Source organism: Mobula hypostoma, chromosome 9 (genome assembly GCF_963921235.1).
Source record: "Mobula hypostoma chromosome 9, sMobHyp1.1, whole genome shotgun sequence".
NCBI lineage: Eukaryota > Metazoa > Chordata > Chondrichthyes > Myliobatiformes > Myliobatidae > Mobula > Mobula hypostoma.
Genome location: NC_086105.1, coordinates 143,190,542 through 143,207,461, shown reverse-complemented (window position 1 = coordinate 143,207,461; position 16,920 = coordinate 143,190,542). Strand labels below are relative to the sequence as shown.

The window sequence follows — 16,920 nt, the reverse complement described above, 5'->3', positions numbered from 1 at the left end:
TCGACTGTGAAATGGAAGAGAACATTATGGTTGGACCAATCACTGAGCGGGAGCACGACATTTCATTTTCACCGAGGGTCGCACTGAAGATGAAGAAGGCAGACCTTCGCTGCAGTTTTTCAGAGTTGGATTGCAACCAACCAACCAATCTCTGACATTGAATTAGACCTTTGAACCTTTGAACCAGTGAGCGGAATCCTGGTCGCTCCACTATAGGAAGGATGGTTGGACATTGGAGCAGGTGCAGAAGAGGTTCACCAGGATGCTGCCTGGTTAAGAGGGCGTGATCTATCACGAGAGGCCTGAAACACCTGGGTTGTTTTCTCTGGAAGGGCGGAGGCTGAGGGGAGATCTCAAAGAGGATTATAAGATTATGAGAGGCATAGATGGAGTACGCAGGTGGGTACCTGTTTCTCATGATTGAAATACCTGTTACCAGAGGGCATATATGCAGGTGAGCGGTGATAGGTTCGAGGGGAATGTGTTGGGTAAGTTTTTTTTTACTCAGAGTGTATGGTAGATGCCTGAAATGCGCTGCCTGCTATGGTAGTAGAGGCAAATATATCATAAACAACAGGAATTCTGCAGATGCTGGAAATTCAAGCAACATACACCAAAGTTGCTGGTGAACGCAGCAGGCCAAGCAGCATCTATAGGAAGAGGCGCAGTCGACGTTTCAGGCCGAGACCCTTCATCAGGACTAACTGAAGGAAGAGTGAGTAAGGGATTTGAAAGCTGGAGGGGGAGGGGGAGATGCAAAATGATAGGAGAAGACAGGAGGGGGAGGGATAGAGCCAAGAGCTGGACAGGTGATAGGCAAAAGGGGATACGAGAGGATCATGGGACAGGAGGCCTAGGGAGAAAGATGGGGGGGGGGGGGTGACCCAGAGGATGGGCAAGAGGTATATTCAGAGGGACAGAGGGAGAAAAAGGAGAGTGAGAGAAAGAATGTGTGCATAAAAAGGAGTAACAGCTGGGGTACGAGGGGGAGGTGGGGCCTAGCGGAAGTTAGAGAAGTCAATGTTCATGCCATCAGGTTGGAGGCTACCCAGACGGAATATAAGGTGTTGTTCCTCCAACCTGAGTGTGGCTTCATCTTTACAGTAGAGGAGGCCGTGGATAGACATGTCAGAATGGGAATGGGATGTGGAATTAAAATGTGTGGCCACTGGGAGATCCTGCTTTCTCTGGCGGACAGAGCGTAGATGTTCAGCAAAGCGGTCTCCCAGTCTGCGTCGGGTCTCACCAATATATAAAAGGCCACATCGGGAGCACCGGACGCAGTATATCACCCCAGTCGACTCACAGGTGAATATATCAGCCGTTTTTACGAACCGTTTGGATAGGTACGTGGATTTAAGGAAGATGGAAGAATAGTTAATAGCTCGGAGGGATTAGTTTGAGAGCTTTGATGTGATCTTCTAGTAGCTTCGGCACAAAATTGTGGGCCAAAAGGCATGTTCCTGCGCTGTAGTCTTCTATGTTCTATCTCGGCAAACCCTACTAATTTCTTAATTTGCTTGGCAGAAGTAGTAGTGGGCCTGTCCTGAACGGTACGAATTTTATCCGGATCCGTTAATAGGTCTACTTGGGAAATGTTGATCAACTCCTAAAAAGGAGACACTGGGAACATGAACTTCACACTTCTCTAGCTTGACAAATAATTTGTTATCTAATAAACACGGAGGAACCTGACGAACATGGGACACGTTCCTGATATGAACTTGAAAACAAATCTAAATATCGTCTAAATACAGAAGGACAACCTTGTTTAACATCTCCCTCAAGGCAGTATTAATAAATGCCCAAGAAACTGCGGGTGGCAAGCCCGAAGGGCATAACTATGTAGTCATAATCCCCGGTATGAGTATTCAACGCCGTCCCCCATTCTTCACCCTGACGAATCTGAGTTATGTAGTAGGCATTCCAGAGATCCAGTTTAGTGAAAAATTTGGCTGCTTGCAATAAATCACAGGAGGAGTTCATTAATGGTCAGGGGTAATGACATGTAATGGTAATCTTGTTAAGATCCCCATAAGGAATACATGGTCTCAGACTGCCGTCCTTCTTGGTAGAGAAAGTCAGTGAGCAGGCCGACCGAGTATCCGCTCCGCTTACTCCGTCCCTTCCGAGAACCTGGTCTGACCAAAACAGCCTGGGAAAGCAACGCCCGATGGGTCGGCATCACGATCACGAAGAGAGCCGCACGTACCCGAACCGGAACCCTACGCTGGGGACCTAGGGAAGTACCGGGCTTTCTTACTGCAATGCTCCCTGGTTTTTGAGCAGCAGCCATGTAAGGACGCCACGGACAGATCAAAGATAGCATCTATCACGGGGTTGTTGCGAGGGAAGGCCTCAGCATGGCCCACCGCGATTTGGGATAACCAGCCAGAGACCTGCTCTGCTTTTCCAACCTTCATCTTTGAAATGAGGAAGATTTTTGAACATCCCATTCGCGGTAAGGACGCCGCTAAGCGCCTACTGACTCCCCGTCAGGGCTCACGAAGTGTAGCCGAATACTCCATAGACTTCCGGATACTAGCGGCCGACTCGGGGTGGAATGACGAGGCACTCCAGGAAGTGTTTCGACAAGGTCTCTGTGACAGGATAAACGACGAATTGGCGGCGAGGGATGACGCAAATAGCGTCTTTGGTCTCTCCAGCCACCAGGCTAACCGACTCCGAGAACGTCGGATCGACTCTCGTCTAGTCTGTAAGTCTGTTGATTTTTGGCGAATGAGCAATTTTATACGAATATATAACCCTGAACTTTGCCTGCATTCTGTAAGTTAGCACATTTTAATGCAATTTCGCTAAAATGTTCAGCTGTAATGCACCGTTTGCGCTAGTTGGAGGTCACAAACAGACAGACAGATCATGAGGGTTTTAGTATATAGACAGATGTTATTTGGCAAAAGTACTTCTGCAATTCATCCCCCGTGACATTAAGGTCAATTTGGGTGGGAGGCTGCGTGTTTGCGTCCCGTAGGGTCCTTCCAGGACATCGATAAATAATTTCAGTTGCAGATACCCCTGTAGTGGAATGTGAGGTAATTCTCATATGGTATAAAGCTAACGGAAGATTCAGCCAGCTCAGTCCGGTTTCGGACATTAACGTAGCCAGCTTATCTTTCAGGGTGCCGTTAGCCCGTTCCACTATTCCTGCAGCCTTCGGGTGGTAGGTACAATGAAACTGCTGTTCAATGTGCAGCATCTCGCACAGCTTTTTATTTATTTTCCCCTCAAAATGAGGGCCATTATCTGTCTGGGTGCCCCGAATCTTAGTATAATCTCTGTAAGTAACAACCTTACCACCGTGGAAGCTTTAGTATTGGTGATCGGAAAGGCTTCAATCCATCTACTGAACACACCTACAATCACTAAACAATACTTATAACAGTGGACACACGGGAGTTCGATAAAATCAAGCTGAATACATTCAAAAGGACCACTTGGCAAGGGTTTTTTTTTTCCCGGGGCACACTTTACTCCTTTTCCCGCGGTTGTCTTTTGGCAAATCAAACAGGCTTGTGTTTTTGCTGTGGCAGCCTCCTCCTGCCTTGGGTATCACCATGTGCGGAGCAAAATATTACTCATTCCCTCCTTGCCGAGGTGGGTGTCCGTATGCGGGCAATTAATAAGCATTGGTAACAAAGCATCAGGAATACAAATTTGGCCAACTGGGGTATGCCAGAGGCCTGTGGACACCGAATGTGCACATCCGTGTGTCCTCCAGGGTTGTTTTTCTGAATTAGGGGCGACCCCCTGGAGTTTTTGAACTGTAGCCCTGTCTGGAGTGTCCGGCGCTCGTGTTAATTTGGTCATGGTGAAGGCCAATCGCTCTGCAGTGGCCACTATAATGGTCGCCTCCTGCGCAGCCTGCTTGGCTGCCAAGCCGGCCCTGTTGTTTCCTTTTGTCACTGCAGATTCGTCTTTTAGATGAGCCGAACTTTTAATAATGACTAATTTTTCGGGGAGGAGACTCTTTACATACGAGGCATTCTGGATGGGGTTCCCGGAGGAGGTGAGAAACCCCCGCTGCGCCCACAGTTGCCCAAAATCATGAGCCACCGCAAATGCGTAGCGAGAGTCTGTATAAACATTGGCCCTTTTGTCATTGGCTAAAATACAGGCGCGAGTGAGAGCAAAAAGTTCTGCTTTTTAGGCAGCGACTGGGGCTGGAGAGCGCCACTTTCGAGCCTGTGGTTGCCGTCGGCAACGGCGTAGCCGCAGAGGCATCCCCCGGTCTCAGAGACGGCGGAACTGCCATCCACGTACAGAGTGACCTGTGCCCCTGGAATAGCTGCATTTGAAAGGTCGGGGCGCGGTGAGGTGATGAAATAGTTCCAAAGCAGACAGTCATGAGGAGGTTTAGTCAACGCAACGGGGCCCGTCTCTGAAAGTGTAGCGGCGTTGATGGCATTACAGTATGCAAAGGTTAGGAGTGGGTTATTAAGTAATGCTATCTCATAGTGACTTAGTCTGGCCTGGGTAAAATGTTGGGTCTGGTGACAGGTCAGCAGGGCTACAATGGTATGGGACGAATACACTGTAATGGCTGTTGGAGAGTGATGTTGGAAGCAGCCGTAACTAGGCAGTAAATGGCCGGGAGCATCTACGAGTGGGGGGGGGGCGGTAATCCCTGCGCTACGGGGTCTAATTTGGTGGAATAATGGGCAACAGGCCTGCGTTTATCCCCATGTGTCTGAGTGAGCACTGCAGTGGCGCAGCCATCTAAAACATTCACGAAAAGCTGGAACGGACGGTCATAGAGTAGGCGGCTGAGAGCAAGCGCCCTCGAGAGCGATTTCTTCAATTCCTCAAAGGCTTCTTTCTGTTAAGCGTACTGGAAACCAAAGGGCTCAAATGTCTTGTATACAGAGCAACGTTTGGAATCCACTGCCTACAAAAGTTTACCAGGCCAAGGAGAGCACGGATGTCTTTCGGCGTAGTGGGCAGGGGGATTGCAAGGATTGGGGTCACCCTTTCAGGCGTGAGCTGCCTTTCGGTTGCACTCAAAAGGGATCCCAGAATTCTCACTTGCCTTTAGGCTCTGTTTACTTTTTGTGTGGAATCACGTATCCCCACGAGTGCAGGGCATTCAGAAGTGTATAGGTATCATGTGCATTTGATGTTTCTGACGGGCTTGCCGGTATGAGGTCGTCTGCGTACTGTATTACGGTAGAGCCCCCGGGAAATTGTAAATCTCCAAGCTGCGTATGCAACATCTGCGAGAAAATGATGGGAGAGTGCACGAAACCTTGGGGTAACCTATTCCAAGTGTACTGCTGATCTTGAAAGGTAAATACAAAAAGGTACTGTGACTCAGGAACAAGGGGAATTGCAAAAAAAGAAATGCCTGCTGCAGATCTACTCTGGTAAAAATTTGGTAGTCCGGTGAAATGCTGTTTAAAAGCCTAGCAAGATGAGGGACTACCGGATATATAGGCTGCACAATCTCATTAATCTTACGAAGATACTGCACTAACCGCCAACCTGGCCTTCCCGGCTTCGGAACCGGCAAGATAGGTGTATTGCAAGGGGACTGGTAGGGGACTAGAATGCCCTGCTTACAGAAGGATTTATCAGATGGGTTATGCCTTCAACCGCCTCCTTCTTGAAACTGGGGCGAGGCATTGCCGGCATTATAAGCGGCATCTCCAGCGTAGGTTGCAGAGGGAGCAGAAGCGCTCCCAAAAATCGCTGCCACCCTCCCCGGCCTTTGGGCGGCATTCGAGGACATTAATGATCTCTAGGGGGCGCTGCAAGGCCTTTCTTAGAGCCGCCTTTGTGGTATTCACCCGGTTTGCGTTTGGGACTGCCGCGGAAAAGGACTGCCAATTGGCATGATTTCCCAAAGCTTCCTTCCATCTTTCCTGCTCACCGGTGGTAAGAGCCATGCAGCACAAGCTAAAAAGAACCTGGGGTGTCGCCTGAAGTATTTGGATTGTGCCAATCATAAAATCGAGAAATCCCTCAGGTTCGTACACATTTATTAGGGCTTCCAAGGGGTATAAACCTGCATAGTAGCCTCTTGGTCCTGCTGTGCTGCATTAGGATTGGGAACAGTCCTGTTAGGAAATTACCTTGGAATCCCACTCCCTCTTGGTCTCCTCGGACTCGCTATTACCTTGTCTAGTATGGGTGGTGGACGAGGGTCTTCGGGATCATCATTATCAGCACCAGAGTCATAGTCAGTATCGGCCTCAGGGTCTACCAGGGGCCCGTCTCCGTCGAAAAGGTTTCGTCGCCTCCTCCTCTGGCGACTATTACCTTTCCTTTGCCGAAGTTGTCCCCTGGTTCGGGAGACTATTGGGCTTGAGAAGGGTGTATTCTGAGGCTGCTGGGGTTGGGTAGCGGTAACGTCATATGGGGATGGCGGCGCCGTGGGCTGGAGTTGGGTACGCCAGACCTCCTCCTCCTCAGCCTCATTATCATCAAACAACATGGGCAGTCCAGATAGGTCAAGAGGTACCTCAGTTTTCCTTTTGCCAGCTTCATCTTTACCTTGTCGTCTATCCTTAACCTGCCTATCTTTTGTTTCCCTATTCTGTTTTCCCTTATTCGTATCATAATCCTTACACAGTCCTTTTAATGTCTCCCACGATTTCAAATTTCCTTCACTGTCACATACACTATTTCCTCTGCGACGTGCATTGTACTCCCAACTATTTTGCTTAGGTCTGTTATTTAATCGCCGGCTGGTGGCGCAGGGACATCGGCGCCGTTTCTCGGGTTCGAAACTAGTCGGGTCCGCTCCCGAGTACGCTTTCCATCCGTGTCGGGTTGAGTGTCGAGATCGCAACTCGACATCGTAAAAATAAAAGGATTTATTTTTAATAAATAAAAATAATCCGCGCCTTGTAAAAGCCATGAAAAAGACATCATCACGGACGCATGTACGGACACGCAGGCGCTCATGCATCGACTCGCACGCACGCAGGCACACGACAAAAAAAAATCTGTTATTTAAATCTTCGGCCGTTTTTCTCCAGTTAGACATTAAAACCTTCCATTTTTGTCCGGCATTACGTTTCCAAATTGCTTCCTCTGCCTTCAGACATTTATCTAAGTCCCAGGTTCCACCCAAAGGCCGAATTTCACGACCCAATTTCTGATTTAGGCATTCCGATAACCTTCGGTTATTTTTTCCTCTTTCAGGGTCATCTCCACATAGTTTAAATAATGGCGTGTTATTTACAGACTTATCTAGTGTTGCCCCATACTTCCTAATCGGGTGGGTCATCCGCCTCCTTTTCTCACATCCACTTCAGGGTCATGACCTTCGCGTGGGGGATTTCCCCTCTTAACAACCGGTCTAAGGCTGGATGCTGAGACAGGCAAATTGTCGTAAGCGAACCCCAAAACGTACTTACAACGTCCGGATAGACTGCAGGGGAGAGCCTCTTCCCCTGTGTTTGGCCAAACTTCTGCTCTGTCCTGTGCTGGTCAATTTACGCACCCCCCCCCCCAAACACACACACACACACCAATCAGAATGGTCACCAGCTTTAAAATGTAATAGGTTACTGCTACTAACCCACTGCCCAATTCGAGGTGATGCACCCAAAGAAAAATGTAATAGATCACTTGATGATCCACTGCCCAATTCTTCAGTACTCACAGACTTTAATATTCACAATACCTAGTCGGGTCCTCTGTTACCCCGAATCTTCCGACCCGTGGTACTCGGGCGATCCTCTACTCAGTTTTCGCAAGGAGTCTTTCAGAGGATTACCCGCCAGACGAAGAAGTTGTCAAGGTGGACAATTAATGAGGGAGATCAATGCAAATCTTACCCTGTGGGCCCATCCGTCTCAAGTCACTGCCACTGAGCTGATCACTGACGCCGTCTCATGGGGATGCCTCGTCATGGACTCCTGGCTGGCTCGCCAAATTGTCAAGACCAATCCACCCGATGCAAGAGCGTAAATATCAGGGGCACAATAAAACAAGCAATATTTCATCAAACTTTACTCTTTATTCATAGCATGCTATGGGGGAAGTTACAGACTGATCTCCCAAAGAGCCAGTCCAGACCCTACCCTGCCCCAAATCACAATTCTTCAAAATTTATAACATTGATCATGACGTAAGCAGGAAATCTTAAAATTACGCGAGTTAAGACAGTTTTAGAATAGTTTCCATCATATGCTAATATACTATTAGATGTAAAATCAGCACTGGTTAGTTATAATTATTTTCTGCCAAAGCTGGCCTGGATACATCAGTTCCTTATATTGACACCTTCCCCTTTCTCTCGAATGTTCTGTCCCTTACGCTATCCTTCCCATATTTAGTTATATCTTGAGATGTTTTAGCATTTTCAGAGAACAATATCTAGTACGTCAGCTGTTGCTGGGTAGGGTTTCTTTCTGACTTGCACAAGTATTGATCTTTAGCTAGTCATTGTTCTTAGCCTCTACCCATATTTGCTTATCCCTCTATCGGAGATACCTCACACAATGTACTGGGACACCTCATTAGTATTGTAACCTGGGATCATTGAGTATTTTGGGCTGTACAACATCAGGCACTCCCACCCAGATGACCCAGCCAGGGTGGATCAGACCTTGGCTTGTGTCCCAGTAGCATTGGCCCATGGCATACACCGCTTGATCAATCTCCATCTGGAGGCTCACTCAGCAGCCTCTGAAGTGGTCTTGATGGTTCTTTCCTTTGAAGCCCCATTTATGCCAAGGAGAGAGTAGTTTCTGCACGGTGAGCAGCCAGGAAAACCTCTGCACTCCACCTCTATAGGCTCACATCGTGCCCTCCACCCCTGTTTCTGGCACTACTCTACCACCCACTGGTATTTGGCTTCTTGCATTCTATCAGTTTTCCTGGGGCACTGTCAGTTTTACCATGAACCCCTGCTTTGAGGTTTCTGACAGAATGACCATGTCAGCCCTCAGGGATGATGCTGTCATGAAACCAGGGAACTTTACTTGCTTGCCAAGTTCAGCTTTCAGTTGCCAGTCAGATGCCACTCCAAGCAAGTCTGCTGGTCATCTGGGCTGAGGCTGTGGTTGGTTTTCAGCTTTGACAAAGGCTATGGGCTTTCTGTGTCGGTGAAGTTGCCAGCTTTGGTTAATGTCCAGAGAGATACTTTCTGTATCCGCCTTTAGCTCCTGGTCAAGATGCCAGAGTTAGTGGCATTCTCCCAGGGCTTTTGGGCAGCTGCTGAGGATACCACCATTACCCATATCTCTCCCACCACCATTACCCATATCTCTCCCGCCACCATTTCCAAATTGCACTGAAATCACTAGTGAGGAACTTGAGCTTGAACCTTTTGAATCTGAGATTGCAGCACACCATGTTGTACCTCAGAGCTAAGGTGCTGAAACTCAAAGAGTATGTCCCTCTAGCCACATATGTTGGTTCAATATTAAACTCCTGATCCCTGAAAATTATTTACAGTATGTTGATTGCAGAATATCATCAGAAATATAGAAGGAATGTTATTTTATTAATTCATAGTGAACGACCTGTGAGATAACTGGTGGGGGGGGGGAGGGGGATGGGAGGTGACAGTGCTTGGTGACTTTCCAATTCATCTGTTCAGTTCTGGGCATTTCCCCATTCATGGTGTTCTCTGTCTCAGGAAAATATCTGGTGATTTGCAGTGAGGTTCAGAATCCACTATTGTTCACTCCTCTATAATTCAGACCAAAATACACAAAGAAGCATAAATTGTAGTGATATAAAACGCAATGAAAAGGAGAGAAAACCAAGACAAATCATGGAATGACGTGTTTGCATCAGCGACGGACTGCACACACGTTCTGGTACTTTGGGAATGAGGTGAAGCCCACGCCAGACACAAGCTCCAGATTGCTGACATTTGGAGGAACTTGAAACCTGAACCTTTGTATCAGGATGGTAAAGAACATAAAAAGTTCCATTTTGGCCAGACTCTCCCCCGCACAGGCCCTGCGTCCTGCAAAACAGAGTGGAAAAACAATGTCAATTTTCAAAAACCAGAGTTATTCACCCTCACCCCAAGACACTGAACAGTAACATTTTATAATGGGAATGCAAGGTATCTGACCTAAATCATTAATGCTATTTCTTTCTACATACAGTATATTCTGCCTGGCTTGCTGTATGTTCTCTGCTTTTTCTTTCAATTTAGATTTCCAACTATCTTGTGTTTCCCCATCATTCAGGCTATAGTATTAATTCCTGTCTCCCCTGTCCTTATTCACCTCCTCCAGTCAGATTATTTGCCCCTCTCGCCCATGTGTCTTTGTCACTCACTCAGCCAGCATCACCCTCATCTTTGTCAATTAGCTTCTCTTGATCGTCACCCTGTCATGGACATTCCCTTCATCCCACTGAGCCTTCCCAACTTCTCTGTAACTTCAACCATTGTTTCCCAAGTATTCCTAATTCCACCAAAAGATAATAACAGGAAATGGTAACCCTGGTTCTCCCTCCGCGGAAGTTGATTGACCAGCTGAGTATTTCCACCATTCACTCTTTTTATTTCATGATGTGATAGCATTAAGTGAGTGGTGAGCAGATCACCAGGATGATTCCTGGATGAAGTGCTCCAGTTAAAGACAAGCTTGGTCTGTTTTCCCTAGAATGGGGCCATATAAAATCCGAAGTGTTTTGGTGCAGCGTGAAACTATAAATCTATGATTACAGTTTATAAAACTGAGGGGTATAGACAGGATCACTGCCTGAGAGAGTAGCAGAAGCAGAAGTGTTGACAGCATTTAAGTAGTGTTTAGGTGATCACTGAAATTATCTTGGCATAGAAGACTACCGTGCAAGCGCAGGAATATGTGAAGGGCACCCATCAGTATCAATTGATTACATCGAGTTATGGGCTGAATGGTCTGTTTCCATACTGAATGACACCCATTTCCACCATCCAAATGTAACTGCTTTACCGTCTGAAACTGCTTATCCTTGACACTGCTGTTCCTTTGTTCAATGGGCCAAGGTCAGAGGGGAAATCCCACCAACATTAAGTCCAACAATTTAAACTTCTTACCCATAGAAAAAGGAGAAAAGGCATCTTTGTTCACAAACTTCCCATCAGCATCCAGAAAGTTGGAAGGGTTGAAGTCATTCGGGTTTTCCCATTGAGTTTTGTCATACAGCACGGAGGTTAGCAAAGGGATCACTGGTGTGCCCTAAAAATATAATTTACAATTTACATTGTTATTCCTTTTGAGAATTATCACTGAAAATATTTCCACTGGAACAGAATTAACAGACGTGGCAGCTACTCCACACTTCCAGATACATTGGTATTTCTTAGATCTTCAATGTCCTTCACTCTGCCAAGGTCAGCTGTGTCACCATCTTCAAAGACATTAACCTCCAGAATTCTCTCTCTGTCACTTTACACCTCACTCATCTTAAACATACTTATAAAAGCCTCATTCCTTACTTCAGCTATGCCCCAGTATCTTATTAAGTTGAAAGTGCATTTGTTCCTGGTCCTCAATACCTCTGAGCAAGAAAGATCTCCCTCAATTTATTTTGTTTGTTTAATTAATTTATTCATTTAGAGCCAGAGTGCAGAGCAGGCCTTTCTGGCCCACCGAGCCACATCACCCAAGGCTAATCTCATGACAATTTACAATGACCAATTAAACTACTAACCAATGTGTCTTTGGACTGTGAGAGGCAAGTGAAACCCCCATAGGAAACCCATGCGCACATGGGAAGAGCATGCAAATCTTCTCACAGATCCCATTTCAAACTCCTACCCCAGACAGTGGTAAGTTCAAAGTTCAATTTCAATATTATTAAAATACATACATGTTGTCTTGAGATTCATTTTCTTGCAGACATTTACAGGAAAAAATTAATACAATTTTATGAAAATCTATACATAAAGTCTAACAAACTACCAAATATGCAAAAGAAAACAAAACATGCAATTAAAAAAATACTAAGAACATAGGTTGTTAAGAGTCCTTGAAAATGAGTCTATAGGACATAGAATCAATTCTGAGTAATGGACACTGGTTCAGGAGCCTATTGGTTCAGGGTAACAGCCTCTCCCGAATCTGGTGGTGTGGAACTGAAGGCTTCTGAACCTCCTAATCAAAAGGTAGTACTGAGATGAGGGCATGGCTTGGATGATTGAGGTCCTTGATAATGCAAGCTGCTTTCTTGTGTCAGCACTCCTTGTAAAGAGCTGAATGGTGAAGAGGAAGTTGCATGTGATGAACTCGGCAGTGTCCACCATGTAAGGGTTTAAAATCTCTGTGTTACATCTTGAATGATAAGGTTAGAGTAAAACTGTTTAGGATTCATTACTAACTTCTTAAATTTACTCCTTCACATGAAGTAGGCTTCAGCTCAGGTCGAGATTATCATCACGTCTATGACCAGTGGTAATGAGACTCCTACTTGCAGCAGTAACACAAGCACATAGCATTAGAGACATAACATAAAAAGCAAAATTATACAAGGAGGAACACAATTAGAACAAATAATCCATTTGAGCAAGTTGCCCTCCATCTCTTGTCCACTGTACACATGCAAGTCCTTTCCAAAAAATTAGATTAGATTAGATTATGAGGACACGTAGTCCTCTTTTATTGTCATTTAGTAATGCATGCATTAAGAAATGATACAATGTTTCTCCAGAATGATATCACAGAAACACAAGACAACCGACTGAAAAACTGACAAAAACACATAATTATAGTATATAGTTACAGCAGTGAAAAGCAATACCGTAATTCGATGAAGAACAGACCATGGGCATGGTAAAAAAAACCTCAAAGTCTCTCGAAAGTCCCATCATCTCACGCAGACGGTAGAAGGAAGAAAAAAAAAACTCTGCCTGCCATGCGCTTCCAGTGCCGCAAACTTGCCGATGCAGTATCCTGGAAGCACCCGACAACAGCCGACATGAGTCCATCCGAAAACTTCGAGCCTCCGGCCAGCCCTCCAACACCAAGCACCATCTCTGCCGAGCGCTTCGACCCACGGCCCCGGCAACAGGCAATAGGCAAAACTGAGGATTTGGGGCCTACCACTCTGGAGATTCTCGATCGCACAGTAGCAGTAGCAGCAAAGCAGGCATTTCAGAAGTTTCTCCAGGTTTTCCTCCGTGCTTCTCACGTCTGTCTCCATCAAATCAGGATTGTGCACGGCCCCTAGTTAACGCATACGATATCATTTCGGAGCGGCCGCGTGCGCTGCGTCGTGCCGCCATCTTCTCCTCCCCCACTACATGAGCTTTTATAAGACCATACGATATCGGAGCAGAATTAGGCCATTTGGCCCATTGAGTCTGCTCCCCCATTTCACCATGTCTGATCCAATTTTCCTCTCAGCCCCATTTTCCTGCCTTCTCCCCTTATCCCTTCATTCCCTGACCAATCAAAAATCAATCAACCTCTGCCTTAAATATACATAAAGACCTGGCCTCCACAGCTGCCTGTGGCATAGAATTAACAGATTCATCACCCTCTGGCTAAAGAAATTCCTCCTCATCTCCATTCTAAAAGGACACTCCTCTATTCTAAGTCAAAGTCCTTTAGTTTTAGACTCTCCCACCAGAGGAAACATCCTCTTCACATCCACTCTATCAAGGCCTTTCACCATTCAACAGGGTTCAATGAGGTCATCGCTCATTCTTCTGAATTCTATTGAGTACAGGCTCAGAGCTATTAAATGCTCTTCATATGACAAGTATTCAAACCTGGTATTATTTTTGTGAACCTCCTTTGAACCATCTCCAGTTTCAGCTCATCCTTTCTAAGAAAAGGGGCCAAAACCTGCTCACAATACCCCAAGTGAGGCCTCACCAGAACTTCATAAAGTTTCAACATTACGTCCTTGTTTTAATATTCCAGTCATCTTGAAATTGAGTTGAATTGAATTGACTTTATACTTACATCCTTCATATACATGAGGAGTAAAAATCTTTGTGTTACGTCTCCATCTAAATGTGGAATGTGCAATTTATAGTAATTTTTAATTAATAGTATGTACAACAGGACAGTCAATATAACATAGAAATACAGAAGCATCATCTGATGGTCTGGTGGAAGAAGCTGTCCCGGTGCCTGTTGGTCCTGGCTTTTATGCTGCAGAACCATTTCCTGGATGGTAGCGTTTGTGGCTGGGGTGACTCAGGTCCTCAACCAGCTACCTCATCCTCAGCACTATTATCCACCTTCCGAATGATGCTTCTTGCATTGAAATACAGGCAGCTGAAGACATTAGTCACATCATGCTCAACCTTTTGATTCCTAACTTTGTGTGCCGTCTTACCAATGTCTGCCTCAACAATCTCTCCACTAACTGTTCTAACACTCTGCTTTCCATTCCCCTGCAACTCCAGCTTAAACCTCACCATGCAGCATTAACAAACATTTTCGCTAGGATATTAGTCCTCCTCCAGTTCAGGTGCAAACTGTTCCTTCTCTACAGGTTCCACCTTCCCTGGAAGAGAGCCAAATGATCCAAAACTCTTATGCCCTCTCTCCTATGCCAGCTGCTTAGCCACATGTTAACCTGTATAATCTCCCCAGCTGTGGCCTCACTAGCACATGGCAAGGGTAGCATTCCTGAGGTCATATCACTGGAGGTCCTGCCCTTTAATTTAGCACCTAACTCCCTGAAGCCCCTATGCAAAACCTCGTCTCCCATCTTACCCATGTCATTGATTCCTACGTGGACCACGATCTTTGGCTGTTCACCCTGCCACCAAGAATGCAGAGGACACCATCCGATATATTCCGGACCCTGGCACTTGGGAGGCAACATACCAGCTGGGAATCTGGTTCTCGCCCACTGAACCTTCTGTTTGTTCCCCTAAATAATAAATCCCATATCACCACAGCATGCCTCTTCTGTCCCCTTTCCTCTGAGTCACAGAGGCAGATTCAGTGCCAGAGACCCGACCACTGTGACTTTCCTCTATTAGATCTCCTTCCCTCCCCCTCCCCCCCGACAATATTCAAAGTGATACCTGTTGATGGCCACAGGGGCACTCTGCACTGGCTCCTTAACCCCTTCCTCCTTCCTGACTGTCACCCAGTTTCCTGTGTCTTGCACCTTGTGTGTAACTACTTCTTTATATGTCCTATCTATCAACCCCGACTCCCCCCACCTCAGCCTCCCGTTCATTCAATTCCAGTTCCAGTTCTTTAGTGTGCCTTGTTAGAAGCTGAAGCTGGATACAATTCTCACAGTTCTGGTCGTCAGGGACACTGGAGGTCTCCCTGCTTTCCCACATCCCACAAGAGGAGAACTTCGCTATTCTGCCTGGCATCTCTGCTGTCCTAGCTGAGCAGATATAAAGAAGAGAAGGAAAAAATGCCTTGAGCATTTCTTTCCTTTGCTTTCTCTGAGTGAAGCCTCTCTTCAATAAAGCCTCGAAGAGCTAAACCTTTAAGATTGCCAGTCTGGCTATGTCCACTCTGACAAAAGCCGCTGCCCTTGCACCTGTCATCCTTTAATTTGCTTTTTACTAACTAATCCCAAATGCTCTTTGATCGCTGGTCAAAACTCTTTTTCACTGCCACAGCGTGCTGCTGCCTTTTAAATCCTTGGGCAATAGACCTGATTGGATTCCCTGCATTCCAAACTTCCAACGTCCGGATTGGCCATTGACCAAAGCTCTTTTTTTAATTTGTTATATAAAATCACACACAGAAATTGGAAAGTAAAGCAGAAATAATCAATTTGCACACTCTCTAGAAGAATTACCAGCATTTTAGGGACAATCAGTCACTCACTTCACCTCACGTACCTTTGGCAGGAAATATCCTTTGAAATTCACGTCCTCTGTTGTTGAGTGCATGATGCTCAATGGCAAAATGTTAGCAAACCTCTGGATTTCGTGGATCACTGCATAGGTGTACGGCAAATTTTTCCGATCTCCGGTTCTGGGAAACCGCTCTGAACCAATCACGGTAGTGATTTCATCGTGGACTTTTTCTGGAACACAAGGAAGTGGTTAATGCACTCAGCAGCAGGGTTAGAGCACAGATTATAAACAAAAAATACTCTGCAGAAGCTGGGGCCAAAGCAACACTCACAACACGCTGGAGGAACGCAGCAGGTCAAGCAGCATCCGTGGAAACGATCAGTCAACATTTCAGTGAAGGGTTCTGGCCCGAAACATTGACTGATCATTTCCACAGATGCTGCCCGACCTGCTGAGTTCCTCCAGCGTGTTGTGAGTGTTGCTTAGAGCACAGATTCTTACATGAGGAAAAACAGTCATCAGTCAGATACTTCTTACCCTGAATCTGTGGATATTTCATCATCAATAGCATAGCCCAACGAAGGGTGGTCGAAGTTGTCTCCATCCCAGCACCAAACAGGTTGGTCACTGTGAATATCAGGTTGTTTTCATGGAAATATGTATTTGGGTTACCTGATTCCTGCAAAAGACCACAAGACCATAAGACACAGGAACAGAATTAGGTCATTCAGCCCTCCAAGTCCACTTCCCCAATCTATCATGGCTGATTTAATCCCCCTCTTAACCCTATTCTCTTGCCATCTCCCCATAATCTTTGACACCCTGTAGATACTTTATTAATGGCAAAGGAAATTACAGTGTCACAGTAGCATTACAAGTGCACAGATACACAAATATACAAATATTAGAGAAGCAGTAAGAAAGAATAAAAAAATCAAGTTACCTCAAACTAAAAGGAGGGGTCATCACTTCCCTGGCTATAGCTTGACACATTATAGACCCTAATAGCCAGGGGTACGATGACCTCACATACTGCCCTTTGGAGCAGTGCTGTTGTCTTTGTGTATTACTAAAAGTGCTCCTCTGTTTCATCAAGGTGGCACTCAGAGGGTGAGAAATATTGTCCAGAATTGCCAGGATTTTCTGTAGGGTCCTCTGGACTACCACAGCCTCCAATGGTCCAGTTTGTCTCCTATAACTGAGCCAGCCTTTCTAAT

At 46.0% G+C, this 16,920-nt stretch overlaps 1 protein-coding gene across 1 annotated transcript in view; it reads right to left on the bottom strand.

Moving 5' to 3' along the window:
- Nucleotides 1–7,973: 7,973 nt before the first annotated feature.
- LOC134352288 (uncharacterized) overlaps nt 7,974–16,920 on the bottom strand; it is a 74,648-nt gene continuing 65,701 nt past the window's right edge. The window contains exons 17-20 of the mRNA XM_063059578.1: nt 16,241–16,382; nt 15,746–15,933; nt 11,012–11,153; nt 7,974–9,946 (exon numbers count right to left, since the gene is read on the bottom strand). Of these exons, the coding sequence (XP_062915648.1) occupies nt 9,768–9,946; nt 11,012–11,153; nt 15,746–15,933; nt 16,241–16,382 (651 nt within the window). The 3' untranslated portion in view covers nt 7,974–9,767. The remainder of the gene's footprint in view (nt 9,947–11,011; nt 11,154–15,745; nt 15,934–16,240; nt 16,383–16,920) is intronic.